The sequence below is a fragment of the Mirounga angustirostris genome, unplaced genomic scaffold (assembly GCF_029215605.1).
Source record: "Mirounga angustirostris isolate CCGP_5_RB_7025 unplaced genomic scaffold, mMirAng1.0.hap1 SCAF_12, whole genome shotgun sequence".
Lineage (NCBI taxonomy): Eukaryota > Metazoa > Chordata > Mammalia > Carnivora > Phocidae > Mirounga > Mirounga angustirostris.
Genome location: NW_026991720.1, coordinates 53,981,397 through 54,002,151, shown reverse-complemented (window position 1 = coordinate 54,002,151; position 20,755 = coordinate 53,981,397). Strand labels below are relative to the sequence as shown.

The window sequence follows — 20,755 nt, the reverse complement described above, 5'->3', positions numbered from 1 at the left end:
GGATCAATTTTGTGTTAATTTCTGTCCACAGTGCCAGATATGGTTTGAAGTTTGTTTTATTGTTGTTTGTTTTGTTTGCATATAGACTTCTAGTTGTTCCAGCACCATTTGCTGAAAAGACTGTCTTTTCTCCACTGAATTGCCTTTGCACCTTTGTGAAAAATTGAATTTTCCATATATGTGTAGGTCTTTTTCTGGACTCTCTGTTCTGTTATATTGATGTATTTGTTTCTTTATGGCTTATTTTCCTCTTTTATATTTAATTGGTTTCTGCTTGGATCTTTATTATTTTCTGTCTTCTGCTTATTTTGAGCTTAACTTGCTCTTTTGTTGTTGTTTTCTTAGGCTGAATCTGAGGTCATTTACTTGAGAATTATTATTTGGTTTCCAAGTACTTGGGGATTTTCCAGAGATCTTTCTGTATTAATTTCTAATATAATTCTGGTGTGGTCAGAGAACATACTTTGCATGACTTGAATCCTTTTAATTTTATTAAGACTTGTTTTATGGCACTGAATATGATCTATCTTGGTAAATATTTTATGTTGACTTGGAAGTAATGTGCATTTTGCTGTTGTTGGGTAGAATGTTCTGTAAACATCAGTTATATTAAGTTGGTTAATAGTATTATTCAAGTCTTCCTTATCCTTACAAATTCTCTGTCTACTTCTATAAATTACTGAGAGAGGGGTATTGAATTATTTAATTATTATTGTGGATTTGTTCTTACACTTGTATTCATTTTGGTGCCATGTATTTTGGAGCCCTATGTGCGTAAACATTCAAGACTGTCATGTTCTTTTGATGAATTGACCCCTTTATCATTATGAAATAAACCTCCTTACTCTGGTTATATTCTTTGCTCTTTATTCTGTTTTATTTTTTAATTTTAATTCCAGTGTAGTTAAAATACTTTGTGGCTCCATACAAATTTAGCATTATTGGTTCTAGTCCTGTGAAAAATCCTGTTGGTATTTTGATAGTGATTGCATTAAATCTGTAGATTACCGGGCACCTGGCTGGCTCAGTTAGTAAAGCATGCGACTCTTGATCTCAATTCCTAAAGGAACTAGAAAAAGAAGAACAAGCCCATTCTTAAGAGTTCTCTTGCCCCCAAAATGGCCCGTGACATAAATGGTCTTATTTGAGGGCCACTTTCTTAGAGCATCACAGTGATATTACAGTGAAGTTTGGGAAAGACTGATGCTTTTGTACACTTAGTATTATAGTAATATTTCATCGTAAATTCTAAATATTACAAGAATTAAATAAAAATTAATTGGAGAACATGTGGATAAAACTTGTTGATAGTTAAACCATTACCTCTTTATATTGGATGGATTCCTCAGACTTGTCAGGAAGATCTGACTTGATGCTATTCATAGAGCACAGAGGAACTGAGTTGATACTTTTTTCAGTAGACACTGATTCCATCTGTTCATCAGCTTTTTTAATATCCTTAAATGAAGAATTTACATGTTACTATTAGAATAATGTTTTCAAAATTCAAAAGACTTTTATTAAGCATCCCTCTAAAACTGCATTGCCTCTGATACTGAAAGTCTATATTCCTGTGCAGCTCTTACTGAAGTTTTCAGGCTTGATAGGGTTTTTTTTGCATGCATTTTTTCTGATGAGAAATCTACTGTCATTTTTATCTCTGCTCCTTTCTATGTAATGTGTCTTGTTTTTTCCCCCTATGGCTGCTTTTAAGATTTTCCTCTTTATCTCTACTACTAAATAATTTGATTTTGATATACCTTGGAGTAGTTTCCTTCATGTTTCTTGTGTTGAGCTTCTTGGATCTGTGGGATCACAGCTTTCATCAAATGTAGAAACATTTTACCATTGTTTCTTCAAATATTTTTATCCCACCTCAGGGATACCAATTACACATACATTAGGCAGGTTGATTTTGTCTCACACCTCACTTATATTTTCTTAATATATTTTTTATTCTCTTTTCTCTCTGTGTTTAATTTTGGATAGTGTCAATTGCTGTCTTTGAGTTCACTTGCCTTTTCTTCTGCAATATTTAATTCATCATTCCCATCTACGTTTTTTTCATAGACATTGTATTTTTCATACCTAGAAAATGATTATGGTCATTTTTGTAGTTTAGATGTCTCTACTTTATTTTTTGGACATATGGAATAGAGCTACCATAATTGTTTTAATGTCCTTGTGTACTAATTCTTACATCTATATTAGTTCTGGGGCAGTTTGATTAATTGATTTTTCTCCTCATTATTGGTTGTATTTTCTTGCTGTTTTGCTTGCCTGGTCGTTTTTTTAATGGATGTCAAAAATAGTGAATTTTTCATTGTTGGGTGCTGGGGTTTTTTTTTTCTTGGCTTTGCTTTTAATTTTTGTTAGGCTAGATTAGAGCCATGTTAGGTCTAGAGCAAATTATTCTTTACTGCTGAGGTATGAGTCTTTGTACTCTACTCAATACCTCTACGCATTTTGAAGTTTTACAGTCATGCTGTTTAGAACAGGCATTATTTCCTGTCCTCTATGAGTGCTGGGTGTGGTATCCTCTAATCCTTTCAAAGAGCTCTTTTCCAGCCTTGAGTAGTTTCTTCACCATGTTATACTAGGTAACTCTCTACGTAGTGATAAGAAAAAGTCTCCACTATATATTATTAGTTTTGTTTTGTTTTTTTTAGGTGCCTAATAATGTATATAGTGTGTTAACCTCTGTGTAAGAAAGGATGGGCATACATAATTGCATTTGCTTGTATTTTCAAAAATGAACATTATAACTATTAAAAGCAGTGACCTATGGGAGGGGAAATTAGAAAACCAGGTGAAATAGGGGATGGGGATTAAGGAGTGCACTTGTCAGTGATGAGTACTGGGTAATGTATGGAATTGTTGAATCACTATATTGTACACCTGAAACTAATAAAACCCTGTCTGTTTCAAAAAAAAAAGAAAGAAAACCAGGTGAGGCAGGACATGCATGGAAGCAAGAATTCTCAATGTCTACTTTTTTATTTATTGTTTTGATTTTTGAACTATGTGAAGGTATTGTCTGTTTTATTTTTTATTTAAAAAAACTTTTTTATTGTGCTTGCTTCAGCAGCACATATACTATAAAAAAAAGATTTTATTAAGTAATTTCTCTGCCCAATGTGGGACTCGAACTCATGATCCCAAGATCAAGGGTCACATGCTGTAGTGACTGAGCCAGCCAGGCACCCCAAGTATTGTCTATTTTTATTTTTTCTTTTATTTATTTATTCATTTATTTATTTATTTATTTTAAATCTTATTCTTGATAGTCCATATTGGGTTGAAAACAAAAGTCTGTCTTTTTTTTAAAATACAATTTACTCTTCATTTTTTGAGGCACTGCTTTGGTATTATCCTTTTCCAAATTATTCACTTTTTTATTTTTTATAAAATTTAGAAACCACCCATCTTTTAAATCATACATAATAAACTATCAGAGGGTATATTTATAAATATTGTTTAAATGAAGTATATGTTATAGAATCAAAAATAGCTCTTTTGGTATGTATGCCGAGTATTATAAGATCACTCTTAAAGATCAGTAATTCTCATCATTATCCGCATTTCAACAGAAGGAGTTTAAATAGGTATACTTCATTCATGTGTGGAACTGTTACAAAGATATACACTTGCCAAATGAAGGCCTGTCTTTAGTGCTGGTACAAGATACAGGAAAAGAAAATTTGCAGGGTATGGGAAGCAGTCAATGCAAAGGGCTTTAGTCACATTAACAGGAACACATCATGTCACAGAGATGCAGCAGAGTTTGTGAACTTAGAGCCTTCAAAGGACCTGAGCTGTGTTGCAGCATTGCCACCTACCCACTATATGAACTAGCATCCATTACTTAATTTCTGTGAGCCTCAATTTTCCTGTCTCTCAGAAACCTACCTTCCCAGACAGCTGATAGGACTGTGTGAGCAAAACCAAACAGAGGAACGTTACAGAACCTTTTACACTCTTAACACTCTTTATGTTTTCAAAAGTAAGAATTATTTTTGCCATCAGTAATTAATAATTAATTTTACGGCCTCCCTACTTCTTTTTTAAAGATAACAAAACTACGACCCTGGGTGGGTCAGTCGGTTAAGCGTCTGCCTTCGGCTCAGGTGACAATCTCAGGGTCCTGAGATAGAGCCCCGCATTGGGCTCTCTGCTCAGCAGGGAGTCGGCTTCTTCCTCTCCCTCTGTGCTCTCTCTCTCTCTTTGTCTCTCTTGCTCTCTCTCAAATTAAATAAATAAATAAATAAGTAAATCTTTTTTTAAAAAAAGATAAAATCAATGTGAGTCACCTGAAATTAAAATTATACACACACATATATAATTTAATATATGTATTTAATATTTAACATGATTATATTCGGTTTTCTTAAGGAGTAAAAAGACAAAAAAAAGTAGCAAAAATAATTCAAAATATCATGCCTATATTTATTCATTACAGCATCAATCATTTTTACCTTGATATTTATAATCTCTTAGATCTCAAAAACATGGTAAGATTGACCTCTAGGGGAAAAAATAGAATCTAAGGGTTGAGAAAGACCTTGAAAGTCCTGTATCCATATGTAGATACAGAGTGTTGGGTAGTTTATAAAGGACAAATATCATTTATATAAACAATTCCCCCATTCTGAAACCTCCAATAAGTTGTATTCCCTACAGAAGAAACACTACTTAACATTGCTTTATATGAACTAGCCCCAAATATTCTATTCCTAGCCCCATGTTCCATTCTTCACACACCTCTGCTATATGTGAACCTCAGTATTTTTCAGAAATCCATGTTCTTTTAGGCCCAACTGCCTGGTCTTGCTGTAGCCTCTATCATAATTGCCCCTCCTCTCTTTTTCCCACTTGGCAAATCTCTGTCCATTCATTAAGACCCTACTCAAAAGTCATCTATTTGGCAATCTTTCTCTATTCATCTAAACAGTTAATTATTTCTGTTCCCCTGTAATATTTTTATATAACTCCTGTATACACTTTTTACTTTATGTTGTAATTCTTTTTTTGCCCCCGTTATTAGCTCTGTCAAGGGCTTTGGAATTGCCCTCGGTAAATACTCGAGGGTCTGCAGCTTGAAGATATTTGATTAATAATTTAAAATCAGTTATTTATGGGGTACCTGGGTGGCTTAGTTGGTTAAGTGTCTGACTCTTGATTTTGGCTCAGGCCATGATCACAGGGTCCTGCGATAGAGCCCCACATTAGGCTCCATGCTGAGAGTGGAGCCTGCTTAAGATTCTCTCTCTCCTTCTCCCGCCCCTAGTCATAGGTGCTAGTCATATCTCATTATCTCATATTTTTAGAAAAGAAGCATGAAAAAGGGCTGCTGGAGGTAGAAACAACTATCTGTATTATCTAGTCTATGTGATAGGAGATGTAGGTTAAATATAATACACATTTAGATGCTTTGAATAATAATTATAGAGTCTCATTATTATAATGTTATTGAAGTCATGACAGGGAGAGACCCTACCTTGGATAGATGTTAAACTATCCTTTTTTTTCCTTTTTTAATCTACCTTTTTTAAGGACTCGCAATATCTATGCTTGACACAAACCAGCTGAGGTACACCTACATAGAAACCTTTTTACTTTTACCAGTGGTTAGGGCCAGCTACATAGTTTATGAAGCCCAGTGAGAAATGAAAATGTGGGGCCTCTTAATCAAAAATTATTAAGAATTACGAGATGACAACAGCAGAGCATAAACCAAGAGTGGGATCCTTCTAAGCACAGGGCCTTGAGCAACTGCACAGTTCATATACCCATGAAATTGGTCTCTACTGCCACCATGACTAGGAGGAAATTTTGACTGTAATATAGTGACCTGTCCTCAGTTCTGAGCTTTAGGTGTCATTCCTCCTTACTAACTCAAATTATAACATTCTTAGTTGGCATGGTTGAGTACAAAACATGCATACATGCACACACGCACACACACACACATCAGGCATGTTTATACCTATATTGAATATGTATATATGTGTGTATGTACTCCTGACATAAATATATTTTTATATGTGTATGTGTATTCACAGATGACTATATTTCAAGAACCAAAATTAGTAACAATATCTGCTTAATGCAGAAGCCTAGACTTGATGATTTGTAGTATCTCCATCCCCAATCCTATTTCCCTAAGTAATTTTAAAAATTAAAGTCCAGGTAGAATACCCAACTTAGGTAGTTAACCACCTCTCTGTTGCCATTTGGAACGTGAATGATATATATGATTTCACTGGAATTTTTCTTTTTTTTTTTTTAATTTAAATTCACTTAGCCAAGGTGTAGTACATCATTAGTTTTTGATATAATGTTCAATATTTCATGAGTTGAATATATCACCCAGTGCTCATCATATCATGTGCCCTCTTTAATTTCCATCACCCAGTTACCCCATCCCCCCACCCACCTCTCTTTCCACAACCCTCAGTTTGTTTTGCGGAGTTAAGAGTCTCATATGGTTTGTCTCTCTGATTTCTTCCCATTCAGTTTTCCCTCCCTTCCCCTATTGTCCTCTGCACTATTCCTTATGTTCCACATATTAGTGAAACCATATGATAATTCTGTTTCTCTGATTGACTTATTTCACTTAGCATGATACCCTCCAGTTCCATCCATGTCGATGTAAATGGTAGATATTCATCCTATCTGATTGCTGAGCAATATTCCATTGTATATATGAACCACATCTTCTTTATCCATTCATCTGTTGAAGGACATCTTGGCTCCTTCCACAGTTTGGCTATTGTGGACATGGATCTATGAACATTGGGGTGCAGGTGCCCCTTCTTTTCCCTACATCTGTATCTTTGGGGTAAATACCCAGTAGTGCAATTGCTGGGTCGTAGGGTAGCTCTATTTTTAATGTCCTGAGGAACCTCCATACTGTTTTCCAGAGTGGCTGCACCAGCTTGCATTCCCACCAACAGTGTAGAGGGTTCCTTTTTCTCCACATTCTCACCAACATTTTTTGTTCCCTGTCTTGTTAATTTTAGCCATTCTGACTGGTGTAAGGTGGTCTCTCATTGTGGTTATGATTTGTATTTCCCTGATGGCAAGTGATGTGGAGCATTTTTTTCTGTGTCTGTTGGCCATTTGTATGCCTTCTTTGGAGAAGTGTCTGTTCATGTCTTCGGCCTATTTCTTGACTGGATTATTTGTTTTTTGGGTGTTGAGTTTGAGAAGTTCTTTATAGATCTTGGATACCAGCCCTTTATCTGTAATGTCATTTGCAAATATCTTCTCCCATTCTGTAGGTTGCCTTTTAGTTTTATTGATTGCTCCTTTGCTGTGCAGAAGCTTTTTATCTTGATGAAGTCCCAATAGTTCATTTTTGCTTTTGTTTCCCTTGCCTTTAGAGACGTGCCTTGCAAAAAGTTGCTTTGTCCAAGGTTTAAGAGGTTGCTGCCTGTGTTCTCCTCTAGGATTTTGATATATTCCTGTCTCACATTTAGATCTTCCATCCATTTTGAGTTTATCTTTGTATATGGTGTAAGAGAATATCCCGTTTCATTCTTCTGTATGTGGCTGTCCAATTTTCCCAGCACCATTTATTGAAGAGACTGTCTTTTTTCCATTGGATATTCTTTCCTGCTTTGTCAAAGATTGGTTGACCATAGAGTTGAGGGTCCATTTCTGGGCTCACGGTAACTTTTCTGACCCTAGACCATGAATCCCAAAGGTTTTAATTTATAGTTACATGACCATATCTCCCGGTTGTCCTGAGAAACTTCCAGTTTGCCACTTTTGTCCAACTCAAGAGTGTCCTAGTCTAGATAATTCTCCAGATGGTCATCATAACATAAACCAAATGCTTCAAAATATACCTTTATTTTTTTATTTTAAAGAAGGTACTGTAAAAATAATGGTAAAAAAAGACCAGTTCTTCATAATTACATCTATTTGTTTCTAGTGTGCATATATATGTTACTCATAGGAACAAAGTTATTAGAAATAGAACTTACCCAAATTATTTTAGCTTTCTTGCTTTTATTTTTATTTATTTAGCTTTCTTGCTTTTAAACAAAAATGAAACGCATTTACATTAAATAATTAAGAAAACTGAGACAAGAAGAATACAATCCATAGGCCCAGTAATTAAATACAGGCACTATGAGTATGTTGGTATATTTTTATATAGGTATAATCTTCTGTGGATAAATTTTTTAACATAGTTATAACATGATACATAAACTTCCATATAATATTTTGTTATTAATCTGTTTCCACATTATTATTTAATCTTAATAATTTGTTCTGAAAAGTTTTCTTCTCTTATAGACTTGGAATAGAATTTGAAAGAAATACTCATCTGCAGAGAATATGACCCTTTTCAGAGACTAGAGAACACCATACCAGATTCTAGTACCAGTCCTTCCAGTGACTGGCTGAGCCTTAAGAAAGCTTCTTAAATTTTCTGAACTCCCAATTTCCTTTTCTGTAATTGATAAGAATAAAACTAAGAACTATAAAAGCAAATAGCAGTACTACTAATAGTAATAATATTAGCTATCAGTTCTTGAGCACCAGAAAATTTTTAGTGTGCCTGTAGTATGCCAAAAGTATCCATTATTGTGCTAGGCATTTATAGAAAATACATTATTTCAAGAATAGTCCAGACAGTCTTGTAGAGGAGCAATAAAGCTGGAAGACTCAGATTAACAGATATCAAGGCCTGTTTTAAATTTGTAGTAGTTAAGACAGTATAGCATTGGTGCAATAATAGACAAACTGAATAGCAGAACAGTATACAGAATACAAAAACAGACACAAAGTAACAGTCACTTGATTTAATGACAAAGACAAATCTGAAGTGCAATAAAGTAAGAATGGTCTTTTTGGAAATGCTGTTAGGACATTTGTTTAACCAGATGGGAAAATGTACACTGATTCCTACTTTACATCACATACAAAAGTCAATTCCAGATAAATTATAGATCTAAATATGAAAGACAAAATGATAAACATAGTAAGGTAAAAGATAGGAAAACATCTATGTGACATTAGAGTAGAAAAAGATTTCTTAAAATAGGACACAAAATACATAAATTATGCAAAAAGTTGACAAATTGCACTTCACTAAAATTTTTTTTAATTCTCTTCAGAAAGATATCATTAAGAGAGTGGAAAGACAACCATTTAGGGGTGGAAATCATTGTAATAGTATGTGACTAAGTCCTCATATATAGAATATATAAACAAGTCCTGAAAATTAACAAGAATAAGACAGTTCCAACAGAAAACCAAGCAAAACCTGACAATTCACAACAGAGAATATCCAAATTGTCACCAACCATATGAAAAGTTGTTCAACTTTCTCAGTCATCAGGGAAATGTAAATAAAGCCACAATATGATAGTACCCACCTACCAGACAAAGACAGAAAGTACCAAGTGTTAGAATATAGAGTAGCCATAACTCTCCTGCAGTTTTGGGAGTTTATAAATTGGGAAAACCACTTTAAAAAGCTGTTTGGTAGAACCTAAAAAAGCTGGGCAGTTCTTCTCAGTATATAACTAGAAGAATGCTCTACATGTGTTCATCCAGTAAAAATGTATAGGAATCTATTCATAACAGAAAAAAACCTGGAACTATCCAAATGCCAATCGGCAATAGTATGGATAAATGAATTGTGGTATATACAAATGGAATTTTGCTCAGTAATAAGAATGAATGATCTATAACTATATACAACAAAATGGATGACTATCAAAAAACATAATGTTGAACAAAAACTCACAGACACAGAAGGGTGTATATTGCATGGTTCCACTTATATAAAATACAACAGAAAATCAAAACTAATCTATGCTGTTTAAAGTCAGGATAGTGATTACCGTTGGTGTGGATGAGCGGTAACAATGATTGAAGAGAGCCTGAAGAGTTTCAGGGTGCTGGTAATGACCTTTTTTTAATCTGGATGCTATGCATGTGGATGTATTTGGTTTGTCAAAATGCATTGATCTATACATTTATGTGTACTTTTCCACATCTATAAGATACTTGTTAAAAGAGGTGAAGACATATATTACCTTGAATTCATACCCCACTAGTTAAGTAATATCCCCATTTTAGAGATGAAGAAAATAGTGAGTTTAAGTTACTGAATTACTTTTAGTTACTAATAACCAGGCAACTATTACATAGCTCAGATTAAATGATCTTTAGTTTCCTGTCTAGTTCAAGATACTATAATTTTATAAATCCACCAAATTAGTATCCAGTTAACTTTCTGATTTTCTTTTTATGCTAATTTTTTTGGCCTTCCTAATCTATTAAAGTCCAAATTTCTATATTCACAGATAAGTTTCCTTGATATTTAAAATAATACTACAGGGGCATATGGGTGACTTAGTTGGATGAGCATCTGATTATTGATTTTGGCTCAGGGTTGTGAGATCAAGCCCTGTGTCAGGCTCTGCGCTTCATGGGGAATCTGCTTGAGATTCTCTCCCTACCACTCCCTCTTACTTACGTGTACACTCTCTCTCTCTCAAATAAATAAATTTTTAAAAGCAATAAAATAATACTACAGTAACCTTTCTTGAATATTGCAGAGTTTGTTATTTGTATTAATTTCATGTTTATTTTCTATACTTACTGTTTTGTAGGCAAGCAAAGGTCGGACTACAATTGTCATAGCACACCAACTTTCCACTATTCGAAGTGCAGATCTCATTGTGACTATGAAAGATGGGATGGTGGTGGAAAAAGGAACACATACTGAACTAATAGCAAAGCAAGGTCTATATTATTCACTTGCAATGTCACAGGTATGTTTATGTGACATAATGCTATGTTAGCAGGGTTTTTTTTTAACTTTTCAGAGATCATACCACAGAAGTCCTGAATCATAATCTTAGTTTTCACAAAGCAACCAAGGCTTATTTATAATTCCTCAATGAAGAAATTCAATGTGACTAATATCCTCTTCATTGTGCTAGATAATATAATGAAAATTAAAGAATTAGTACCTAATAGTTGCCAGGCACACTGCAAATAGGCTTCAAAGCTTGTACATGGCCGATCCAGAACAGTCTAACTCTATATACTGTCATCTTTTTATGAGAACACAAATTTAACACATAATGCCTACTTAAATACTGAAAACTTAGCTACAGAGGCAAAATGCAGAATCTTTCATACGGATGTTACAAAATGTAGAAATAACCAAAGTTGGTGGGGAGAAGGGGAGTTAGATTACCCATGGAAGGTTTCATGAAGAGGTCTTGAAGACTGGAAGGTGGGAGTTAGAAGAGGAAGAGAAGTCTGCGTAGGTGGAACAGCACCATGGAGGTGAGAAGGAACTTGGTGTGCAACAAACAGAAAGACCAACCTTCCTTCCATGAGTAAAGATGAATGTTGGGAGAACAATCAAAAAGTTATATTAGAAAGCCAAATCATGGAAGTTCTTAGAAACCAGGCAGAAGAGGTTTTTTTTTTTCACTCTGACTTACTTTATTGTGTCAGAATCACCTAACACAGTGCCTCACACACAGTGGACATTCAGTAAATGCCTGCTGAATGAAGGGATGTACACACAAATGTATGTGTATATAAACCACATCCTCTCAGGTAGATCAGAAAGCTTATGGTACCCATTCAAAAGGAGGCATGAAAATGCTGGAGGCATTCTGGCAAATTCCTTTTTTTAGGATCCACATTTCTGCATACCAGGTGATCTCACATAGTTTTTTCATTAGAACACATTAATGTAAATTATAGAAATTAAGCTGTAGCTAACTTCCTTCTTCTGGCCCAGTCTTCTTCTCTTGACCTGGAAGGCAGTCTTCTTTTCAAGGGGTCATGTACAGACAACAAATCTCACCCCTTTGCAGTTTATTTTACTTTTTCAACTTTCTGATTATATTTTTGATGTCAATATTATTATTTCATATATTAATATTTCATATTATTTCATATTATTTCATATTATTTCATATATAAAGGACTTATACAACTCAACACCAAAAAAACAAATCCAATTAAAAAATGTGCAGAAGACATAAATAGACATTTATCCAAAGAAGACATTCAGATGGCCAACATGAAAAGCTACTCAACACTACTCATCATAGGGAAATGCAAATCAAAACTACAATAAGATACCATCTCACACCTGTCAGAATGGCTAAAACAAAAAACACAAGAAACAACAAGTGTTGGTGAAGAGGTGGAGAAAAAGGAACCCTCATGCACTATTGGTGGAAATGCAAACTGGTGAAGCCATTGTGGAAAACTGTATGGAGGGTCCTCAAAAAGTTAAAAATAGAACTACGCTCTGACCCAGTAATTACACTACTTGATATTTACCCCAAAAATGCAAAAACACTAATCCAAAGGGAAACATGCACCCCCTATGTTTATTGTAGCTTTATCTACAATAGCCAAATTATGGAAGCAACCCAAGTGTTCATTGAGTGATAAATGGAGAAAGAAGATGTGGTGTATATATACAATGGAATATTATTCAGCCATAAAAAGTAATGAAATCTTGCCATTGGCAACAACATGGATGGAGCTAGAGAGTATAATGCTCAGTGAAGTAGGTCAGTCAGAGAAAGAAAAATATCATTTCATTCATGTGTGGAATTTAAGAAACAAAACAAATAAGTAAAAGTAAAAAAAGAGAGAGAGAGAAACCAAGAAAGAGACTCTTTAAATATAGAGAACAAACTGATGATTACGAGAGGGAAGGTGGATGGGGGGGAAGGGAGGGTAAACTAAATAGGTGATGGGGATTAAAGAGTACACTTATCATGACCAGCACTGAGTAATGTATAGAATTGTTGAATCACTATACTGTACATGTGAAACTAATGCAACACTGTATGTTAACCATAGTGGAATTAAAATTTAAAACTTAATAAATAATATTTCACAAATTAGGAAATTTAGAAAGTTATGACCCTCCATCTCCTCACCAAACTTGAAACTTCACATTTAAAACCCTAGCTTTCTCTACAATGCTAGAATGAATTATTTTTAAACATCTGCTATAAAGCAGTGATAATAAAAAAAAAGTTTGAAAATATAATCTTATATTGATTCAAAAACTGCCAGTTCCAATTTTATTTCCCATTAGGCCGTATATTCCTTTAAAAATAAAAGTTAGCTGTTATATGCCAGTTGAATTTGCATGATTTTCATTCCAGAGTAGACTTAATAATTTATGAAATTATGAAGTTCAATATTTTCGAACTAATCACAATAATAAAAGAAAATAGCTATGGTTAAATTAACCCTATTTTGAGATTTTTTTAAAACCACTACACTCAGATCTCTTTGAGGTAACATGTTTTTATTTTTCATTATAACTAAACAAAAAACTCTATTATTAGGTCTTAGGTTAAAGAGTTTCACAATGTAAGGAAAATAAAAATGGAGTGTTTGTGGTATAAATGTACAAATACTTAAAACACCGTATTCAAAATGGATTAGTAGTCTCTCATTACCTAAAATAATGTTCATTCTGATAAAACAATACCATTTTTAATATTCAGTGAACAGCTACGATATTCTGGGTACTGCATAGTAAATATAACAATCCATGATATCTACATAGACAGTAACTCATTTCTGAAACTCTAGAAGTGTGTATTTGCCACCATGCCTATAGTGTCCAGATGAATCAGTTTATTAGAATCCATGATGATCATAAGTACTAAGAAGTTAATGTTGCTAAGAGAATCAATCCCAGGAAACATAGCAGTGGTTAGGATTATGGGCTCTGGAGACACTGTTAACTTGAAAATCCTGACTCTGCCACCTAATAGTTTTTAGGACCTTAGGCGAGTTATTTAAATTCTCTGTGCCTCAGTTTTCCAATCTGTAACATGGGGAAAATAATAGTAGCTTATTTATGAATTACTGTATTAAATGAGTCATTCATGTGAAGTGCTTAGAATCATTGTTGGCATGCTAAATTTTATTATATTACTAATATTAGCATTATCCAATCAAACTTTTTATAGAAGTTCAAACCATGAAGATTAATGCTGTAATTATTTATCTTGAACATACATGATTATTTTCAAACCTATTCCTTTAGTCATACGTGATTATTTTCAGACCTATTCCTTTAGTGATTTTTCACATGAATATTAAATAAAAACAGGTATAGATAGATACATACCAAAACTTCCTGTCATCATTATTTTGTCTAGCAGCCTTCTCGGCCTTCTTAGAAAAATTTATTATGAGAAGAGGTCAAAATTTTATTTTAAACTTGCCACAAAGTAAATAGCTCCTGAAAAAAGCCAAGTAAAAGATTTCTTTCTTGGTAGAGAAATTTATAGAAAAAAAAGAGAAAGTGATAGCATAGAATAATGTCTGATTAAAGATGATAGGCTACTATAAGGCTGGTTAAAGTTTACTGTACTTTGAGATGCCCGATTAACAGTTGTTAAGCTCGTCCAAGAATCACAGTCACTGGAAAGCTTTCCATGTGCCTATTCTCCTTTGCACCTAAATCCACCTAAGGCTTTCTGTCTCCCCTCCCCGTCTCTTCATGGGGAAGCCACAGATTTACTCACACCACATAGGGATGAGCAGAAAATATGTAGTTCCTTTATTTCACGGAATTTGGTCTCATTTCTCTGAGTAGCAAGAAAAGCAAAAACTAGACTTAGAGCAATCTGGTTTAGAACTTCATCCTATCCTGTGATTTAAACAGTTTTGTTTTGTTTTGTTTTAAGTTGTTGTCTCTGGGATTTCTTATTCTCTAGGAGCTGATGCTACTGATTTTGCTTTCTGAACAATTTGGAATGGGCCGCAGTTGCAGGCCTGGAAAATGTTATTGTCTCCTGAGATTTCTCTCAGGCCCAGGGCCAGCATCACATTTAAGTGCCTAGCTATATGTTATAAATTTATAAGCTCCATAAAAGGCTAGGAAAAAGGAGTCAGAAAGAGTATCTTTGAGTCATCTCCCTCACAAAGCTCTTTTTACTAAAATCTGTCCCTACTAATGGAATAATTGTTTTGAACTAAGGCATTGTTTTCTCCAGTTAATTGTACAGGTCTTTGGAAAAGAAGGCACAACAAGCTATTGTCTCCCACTAACATTTTAGTATAAGTTGGACTTTTTAGCTCTCTATCAAGCCTGAAAACTTCAGTAAGAGCTGCACAGGAATATAGACTTTCAGTATCAGAAGCAATGCAGTTTTAGAGGGATGCTTAATAAAAGTCTTTTGAATTTTGAAAACATTATTCTAATAGTAACATGTAAATTCTTCATTTAAGGATATTAAAAAAGCTGATGAACAGATGGAATCAGTGTCTACTGAAAAAAGTATCAACTCAGTTCCTCTGTGCTCTATGAATAGCATCAAGTCAGATCTTCCTGACAAGTCTGAGGAATCCATCCAATATAAAGAGGTAATGGTTTAACTATCAACAAGCTTTATCCACATGTTCTCCAATTAATTTTTATTTAATTCTTGTAATATTTAGAATTTACGATAAAATATTACTATAATACTAAGTGTACAAAAGCATCAGTCTTTCCCAAACTTCACTGTAATATCACTGTGATGCTCTAAGAAAGTGGCCCTCAAATAAGACCATTTATGTCACGGGTCATTTTGGGGGCAAGAAAACTTTTTAAGAATGGACTTGTTCTTCTTTTTCTAGTTCCTCTGGGCATAACAGGAATTGGCTAGTGAAAATTAAGGGAACACTAAAGAATGCAGAGGTAGCAGATAAAAGTAGCAGCCTCTACTGAGGTTGACATAGAGACCCAAGGAAGAGTCCTCATTCTTCTCCCCCAGTCAAGGCTGAGATTCACGCCTTACTTCAGAGGGCACAGCTTTGGTTCACTGATGGTAGAGAAGTTGCTAAGGTACCTCACTGGTGGAGTTTGCTGGAAATCTGTCCTGATGCCAGAACTCATTAGGTGCTAGAAGAAGCTATGGGGCACTGTTGGAACCAGAAGCTGGAGAGGTTGCCCTCTGCAGGCATTTGTGACCTGGCTAAAACACAGGCCAATGCTGTGTGGGTCCCCTGGTTACACCTCTCCTGGCCAAGCCAAGAACTGGAGAAAGCACTTAGTGGCCAAATAGGAGAAAACTGTACTCCGCAGGCACCTACTCTGACAAAACTGCAAGCAGAGCAGCAGAGAGAAAAGCTTATCCTGGAGGAGCCTTCCCAGGAAGCCACCCCAGAAAGAACAGGAAGAAAAATTCCCTCCTCCTGCAATGTTTTTCCAGTACCCTCAACAGACAGGGCTTGACATCTTATTAACTGGTAGAGGAAAAATGTTTATAAAGCAGAAGGGTGGATTTGGACCCAAGAGGTAATAAATCAGTAACCAAGACAGAGATGGTATTATTTTAAATAGAGGGAATAGCTAATATAATGACCTGGAGTTGGGGGTCACAGTGACTAAGAAGAGAGGGATAGGCAGAGAGGTGTGTGAGATACTCAGGGACCAGATCTGGTAGCACCTGTGGACCACAATAACAATTTTAGATTCTTTTCTTACTCTAACAGAAAGTCATCAGGGGTTTTTAACCAGTGGTTCATGACCCACAGGAAAATCTAGATAGAATTCAAAGGCAACTATCCTGAATATAAAAAAATATCGTAACTTTTTTCCCCACCTATTGTTGATAAAAAATTAATTTAATTATGAATATAAACAATAAACTACACTAGTATTACCAGTGCCTATGATGTCACCAATGAAAATCACAGAAATTTTTTTTAAAGATTTACTCATTTATTTGAGAGAGAGAGAGAGTGCACATGAACGGGGGAACAGCAGAGAGAGAGAGACAGAGAGAGAGAGAATCTCAAGGAGACTCCCCACTGAGCTCAGAGCCGATGTTGGGCTTGATCTCATGACTCTGAGATCATGACCTGAGCCAAAAGCAAGAGTCAGATGCTTAACCAACTGAGCCACCGAGGCACCCCTAAAAATCACAGAAATTTTGATATCACATTATAGTTGTTATAGATATGTTAGAATACCTTCACACTCATCACTATTATATCTTGTTATTTAATGTGCTAATAATGAAGCACAACCATAACTACCACAACTTTGAATTTTTTGTTAAATATTTTGAATACTATATTTCAATTAATTGGTTTTCTTTGAGACCTATGGGTTATTTAGCACATTGTTATAAATTCTTCTGGTAAGGAATCCTCAGACTTCACCGGTCTTCCAAAGGGGTTCGTGACACAAAGCAGGTTGAGAACTGTTGCATTAGAAGAATCTTATTCAGAAGAGTGCATGAACTGATTTATCTGATTTGGCTGCTGTGTGGAGAATGGTATTTGGGAACCAGAGTGGGATCAAGGAGAACAGGGCAGGGAAGAGATGATGGTGGTTAAGTAATGGACCCGTTTGACCTGATTAAAGCTATCTAATGAGAAATAAATTATAGATGGAGAAGCAGCTAAGATAGGAAAAATGTTAATTCGGGTAGAAAAGCATTAGCCAACAAAGGAGCCTAAAGAATGACTGGAAAATAAAAGCAAAGCCAAGAAAGTGTAGTATCATAGAAGCTGATGAAGAAAAGTGTTACAGCTTTAGGAAACAAACTGAGGGTTACTGGAAGGGAGAGGCTTGGGGGAGGGGTAAATGGGTGATGGGCATTAAGGAGGGCACATGATATAATAATGAGCACTGGGTGTTATATGCAACTGATGAATCACTGAACTCTACCTCTGAAACTAATACACTAAATGATAATTAATTGAATTTAAATAAAATAACCTTTTAAAAAATAAATAAAAAATGTAATTTCCCCTTGTTTCCTAAAAAATAAAAAATAAAAAAAAGAGGAAGAGATCATTTGTGTCAATTGCTGTGAAAATCAGATGAAATTAGAGATTTCTGCTTCCAGCCAAGGTAGGTTAACCGGGACTGGATTTACCTTTCTGCTTGAAACACCTAAAAACGAAACAACACATGTGAAACAGTTTTCTAACATTGGACATCAGGCAGAACAAGATCGTGATCCCTGAGGAAAGGGAAACAAATGAGGAGACTCTTATCATTGGTCCAGGTTACTGCCTGGGTTGTTTCTAAGCCTCAGAACTAGAAGGGAAACACATGCAGAACACAGGAAGCCAAATTAGGGAGCATCCTCAGAGCAAAGAACAAAAAAGAGACAACTGCTCAGAGTTCCAGAGATCTCCATAGGTTCTCCATTGAGTCTTCATCTGAGTACTGATCAGCACATTTATTGAGAAAACTGCCAAAGACAGAGGAAAGATCTACCAGAAAGGATGAAAGGAATAATCATTTCACAAAGGCTCACAAAGGGTCAGGAGTAGTTCTTATTCTTTTTTAAGTTTTTATTTTAAAACTGTCTCAAAACAGTTTTATTAAAACTGTTCCAGTTAGTTAACATACAGTGTTATATTAGTTTCAAGTGTACAATATAGTGATTTAACACTTCCATACATCACCCAGTGCTCATCAAAACAAGAGCACTCCTTAATCCCCATCACCTATTTAACCCATCCCTCCCCTCTGGTAACCACCAGTTTAAGAGTAATTCTTATTAAATGAGCCAGAGTGAGCAGTTTCTAAATTCATGGGTCATAGAGTTGGATATTAAGGAAAATATTACCCTGGGAGGTGGGGTGGAAGGGGTAGAAATAGCCCCATTCTAAATGCAGCTCTGAACCCAACTAACAAAACCTAAAAGCAAACATCAATAGGATCAAACTATTTCCAAGTAATTTAAATGTGTTCCAGTACAAAGCTCAATAATATATATAAGAATTCAAAAATACTGAGGCACCTGGCTAGCTCAGTTGGTAGAGCATACAACTCTTGTTTTCAGGGTTGTAATTCAAGCCCCATATTTAGTGTAGAGATTACTTAAAAAAATAAAATCTTTGGGGTGCCAGGGTGGCTCAGTTGGTTAAGTGTCTGACTTTGGCTCAAGTCATGATCTTGGGGTTCTGGGATAGAGCCCTGCGCTGGGTTCCTCACTCAGCAACAAGTCTTCTTGTCCCTCTGCCTCTCCCCCTCTCGTGCTCGCTCTCTCTCAAAAGATAAATAAAATCTTTTAAAAAAATAAAATAAAATCCTTAAAAAAAAAAAAAAAAAAGAATTCAAAAAAACCCAGTGAGTAAAATTTAGTGTCTGACATCTAATCAAAAATCACCAGACAAGTAAAGAAGCAGGAAAATAGTTCCCAAAATGAAGAGTAACTAAATCAATAGAAATAGACCCAGAAATGACACACTTGGTAGAATTAGTAGGAACAGTAAACAGTTATTATAACTGTATTTCATATGTTCCAAAGGAAAGGCAAAAACATTTGAATAAACAATGAATTTTTTTCCCAAATTTGGTGAAAACTAAAAACTCACAGATCCAAAAAGCTTAATAAATTCCAAATATAAGAAAGATAAGGTACATTATGTGAAGGCACATCATAATAAAATTGCTTAAAACCTGAAATGAGAAAAATTGAAAACAAGCAGAGAAAATCAGCATAATATATATAAGGGGGAAAAATAAGAAAATCACAAACTTCTCATTAGAAACAATGCAAACCAGAAGACAATAGAGTGATATCTTTAAACTAAAAGGGAAAAAAAAGCTCAAATTAAAATGCTACATGCAGAAAAATATTTATCAAAATTGAAGGCAAAGTACAGAATTTTTCAGGGAAAAAAAGGCTAAAATAATTTATCACCAGCAGATCTGGCTACTAGAAATGTTAAATGAAGGCCTTCAGGCAGAAGGAAAGTGATACCAAATGGAAATCTGAATCTACACAAAGGAATGAAAAATATCAAAAATAGTAAATAAATAAATGTGTTAATATAATAATGGTTAAAAATGATTAATAATTCTTTTAAGTAAGCTCCATGCCCAGCAAGGGGCTTGAACTCATGACCCTGAGATCAAGAGTTTCATGCTCTACTGACTAAGCCAGCCAGGTGCCCTAATAATGTTTTTTTAAGTATGTTTTTAAAATAATTTACTTTTCTAAGAAAAAGTAACATTAGGGTATAAGGTTTATAACAGAAGTATAAGTAAAAATGTGTAAAAACAACAGCCAAATAACTAGCAGAGAGAAATGGAAATACTCTATTTTAAGGATCCCAAATGATATGCAATATTACTTGAAGGTAGACTATGACTTTAAATAGTAGTCAAAGTCAATTTCAGAGAAAAAAAAAAATACCAGGAATAAAGAGGGTTTTTTTCCTCATAATTTTAAAAGGATCAATTTATCAAGAACTGAAAAGAGCAATAAAAATTCACAATTTTATTCAGAGATTTCAATACCTCTCTTAAATATTGATAAAACAAGTAGACAAAAATTTAGCAGAGATATAGATGACTTTAATAGCACTCTCAGCCAGGTTAACCTAATAGACATTTATAAAGGACTCCACCTATCAGCAGAAGAATATACATTCTTCTCAATGCATCTGAAACATTTATCAAGATAGACCATATTCTTTTTTTTTTTTTTTAAGATTTTATTTTATTTATTTGACAGAGAGAGAGAGAGACAGCTAGAGAGGGAACACAAGCAGGGGGAGTGAGAGAGGGAGAAGCAGGCTCCTGGCCGAGCAGGGAGCTCGATGCAGGCCTCGATCCCAGGACCCTGGGATCATGACCTGAGCCGAAGACAGAAGCTTAACGACTGAGCCACCCAGGTGCCCCAAGATAGACCATATTCTAAGCCATAACACAGGTCTCAATATATTTTTAAAAATTCAAATAATGCAAAATATATTACTTAAC

At 34.8% G+C, this 20,755-nt stretch overlaps 1 protein-coding gene across 1 annotated transcript in view; it reads left to right on the top strand.

Annotated features, from left to right (window-relative positions):
• The window catches only part of ABCB5 (ATP binding cassette subfamily B member 5), a 115,664-nt gene that overhangs the window by 45,730 nt on the left and 49,179 nt on the right, over positions 1-20,755 (top strand). The window contains exons 14-15 of the mRNA XM_045865130.2: positions 10,638-10,799; positions 15,268-15,402. Coding sequence (XP_045721086.1) covers positions 10,638-10,799; positions 15,268-15,402 — 297 coding nt within the window. The remainder of the gene's footprint in view (positions 1-10,637; positions 10,800-15,267; positions 15,403-20,755) is intronic.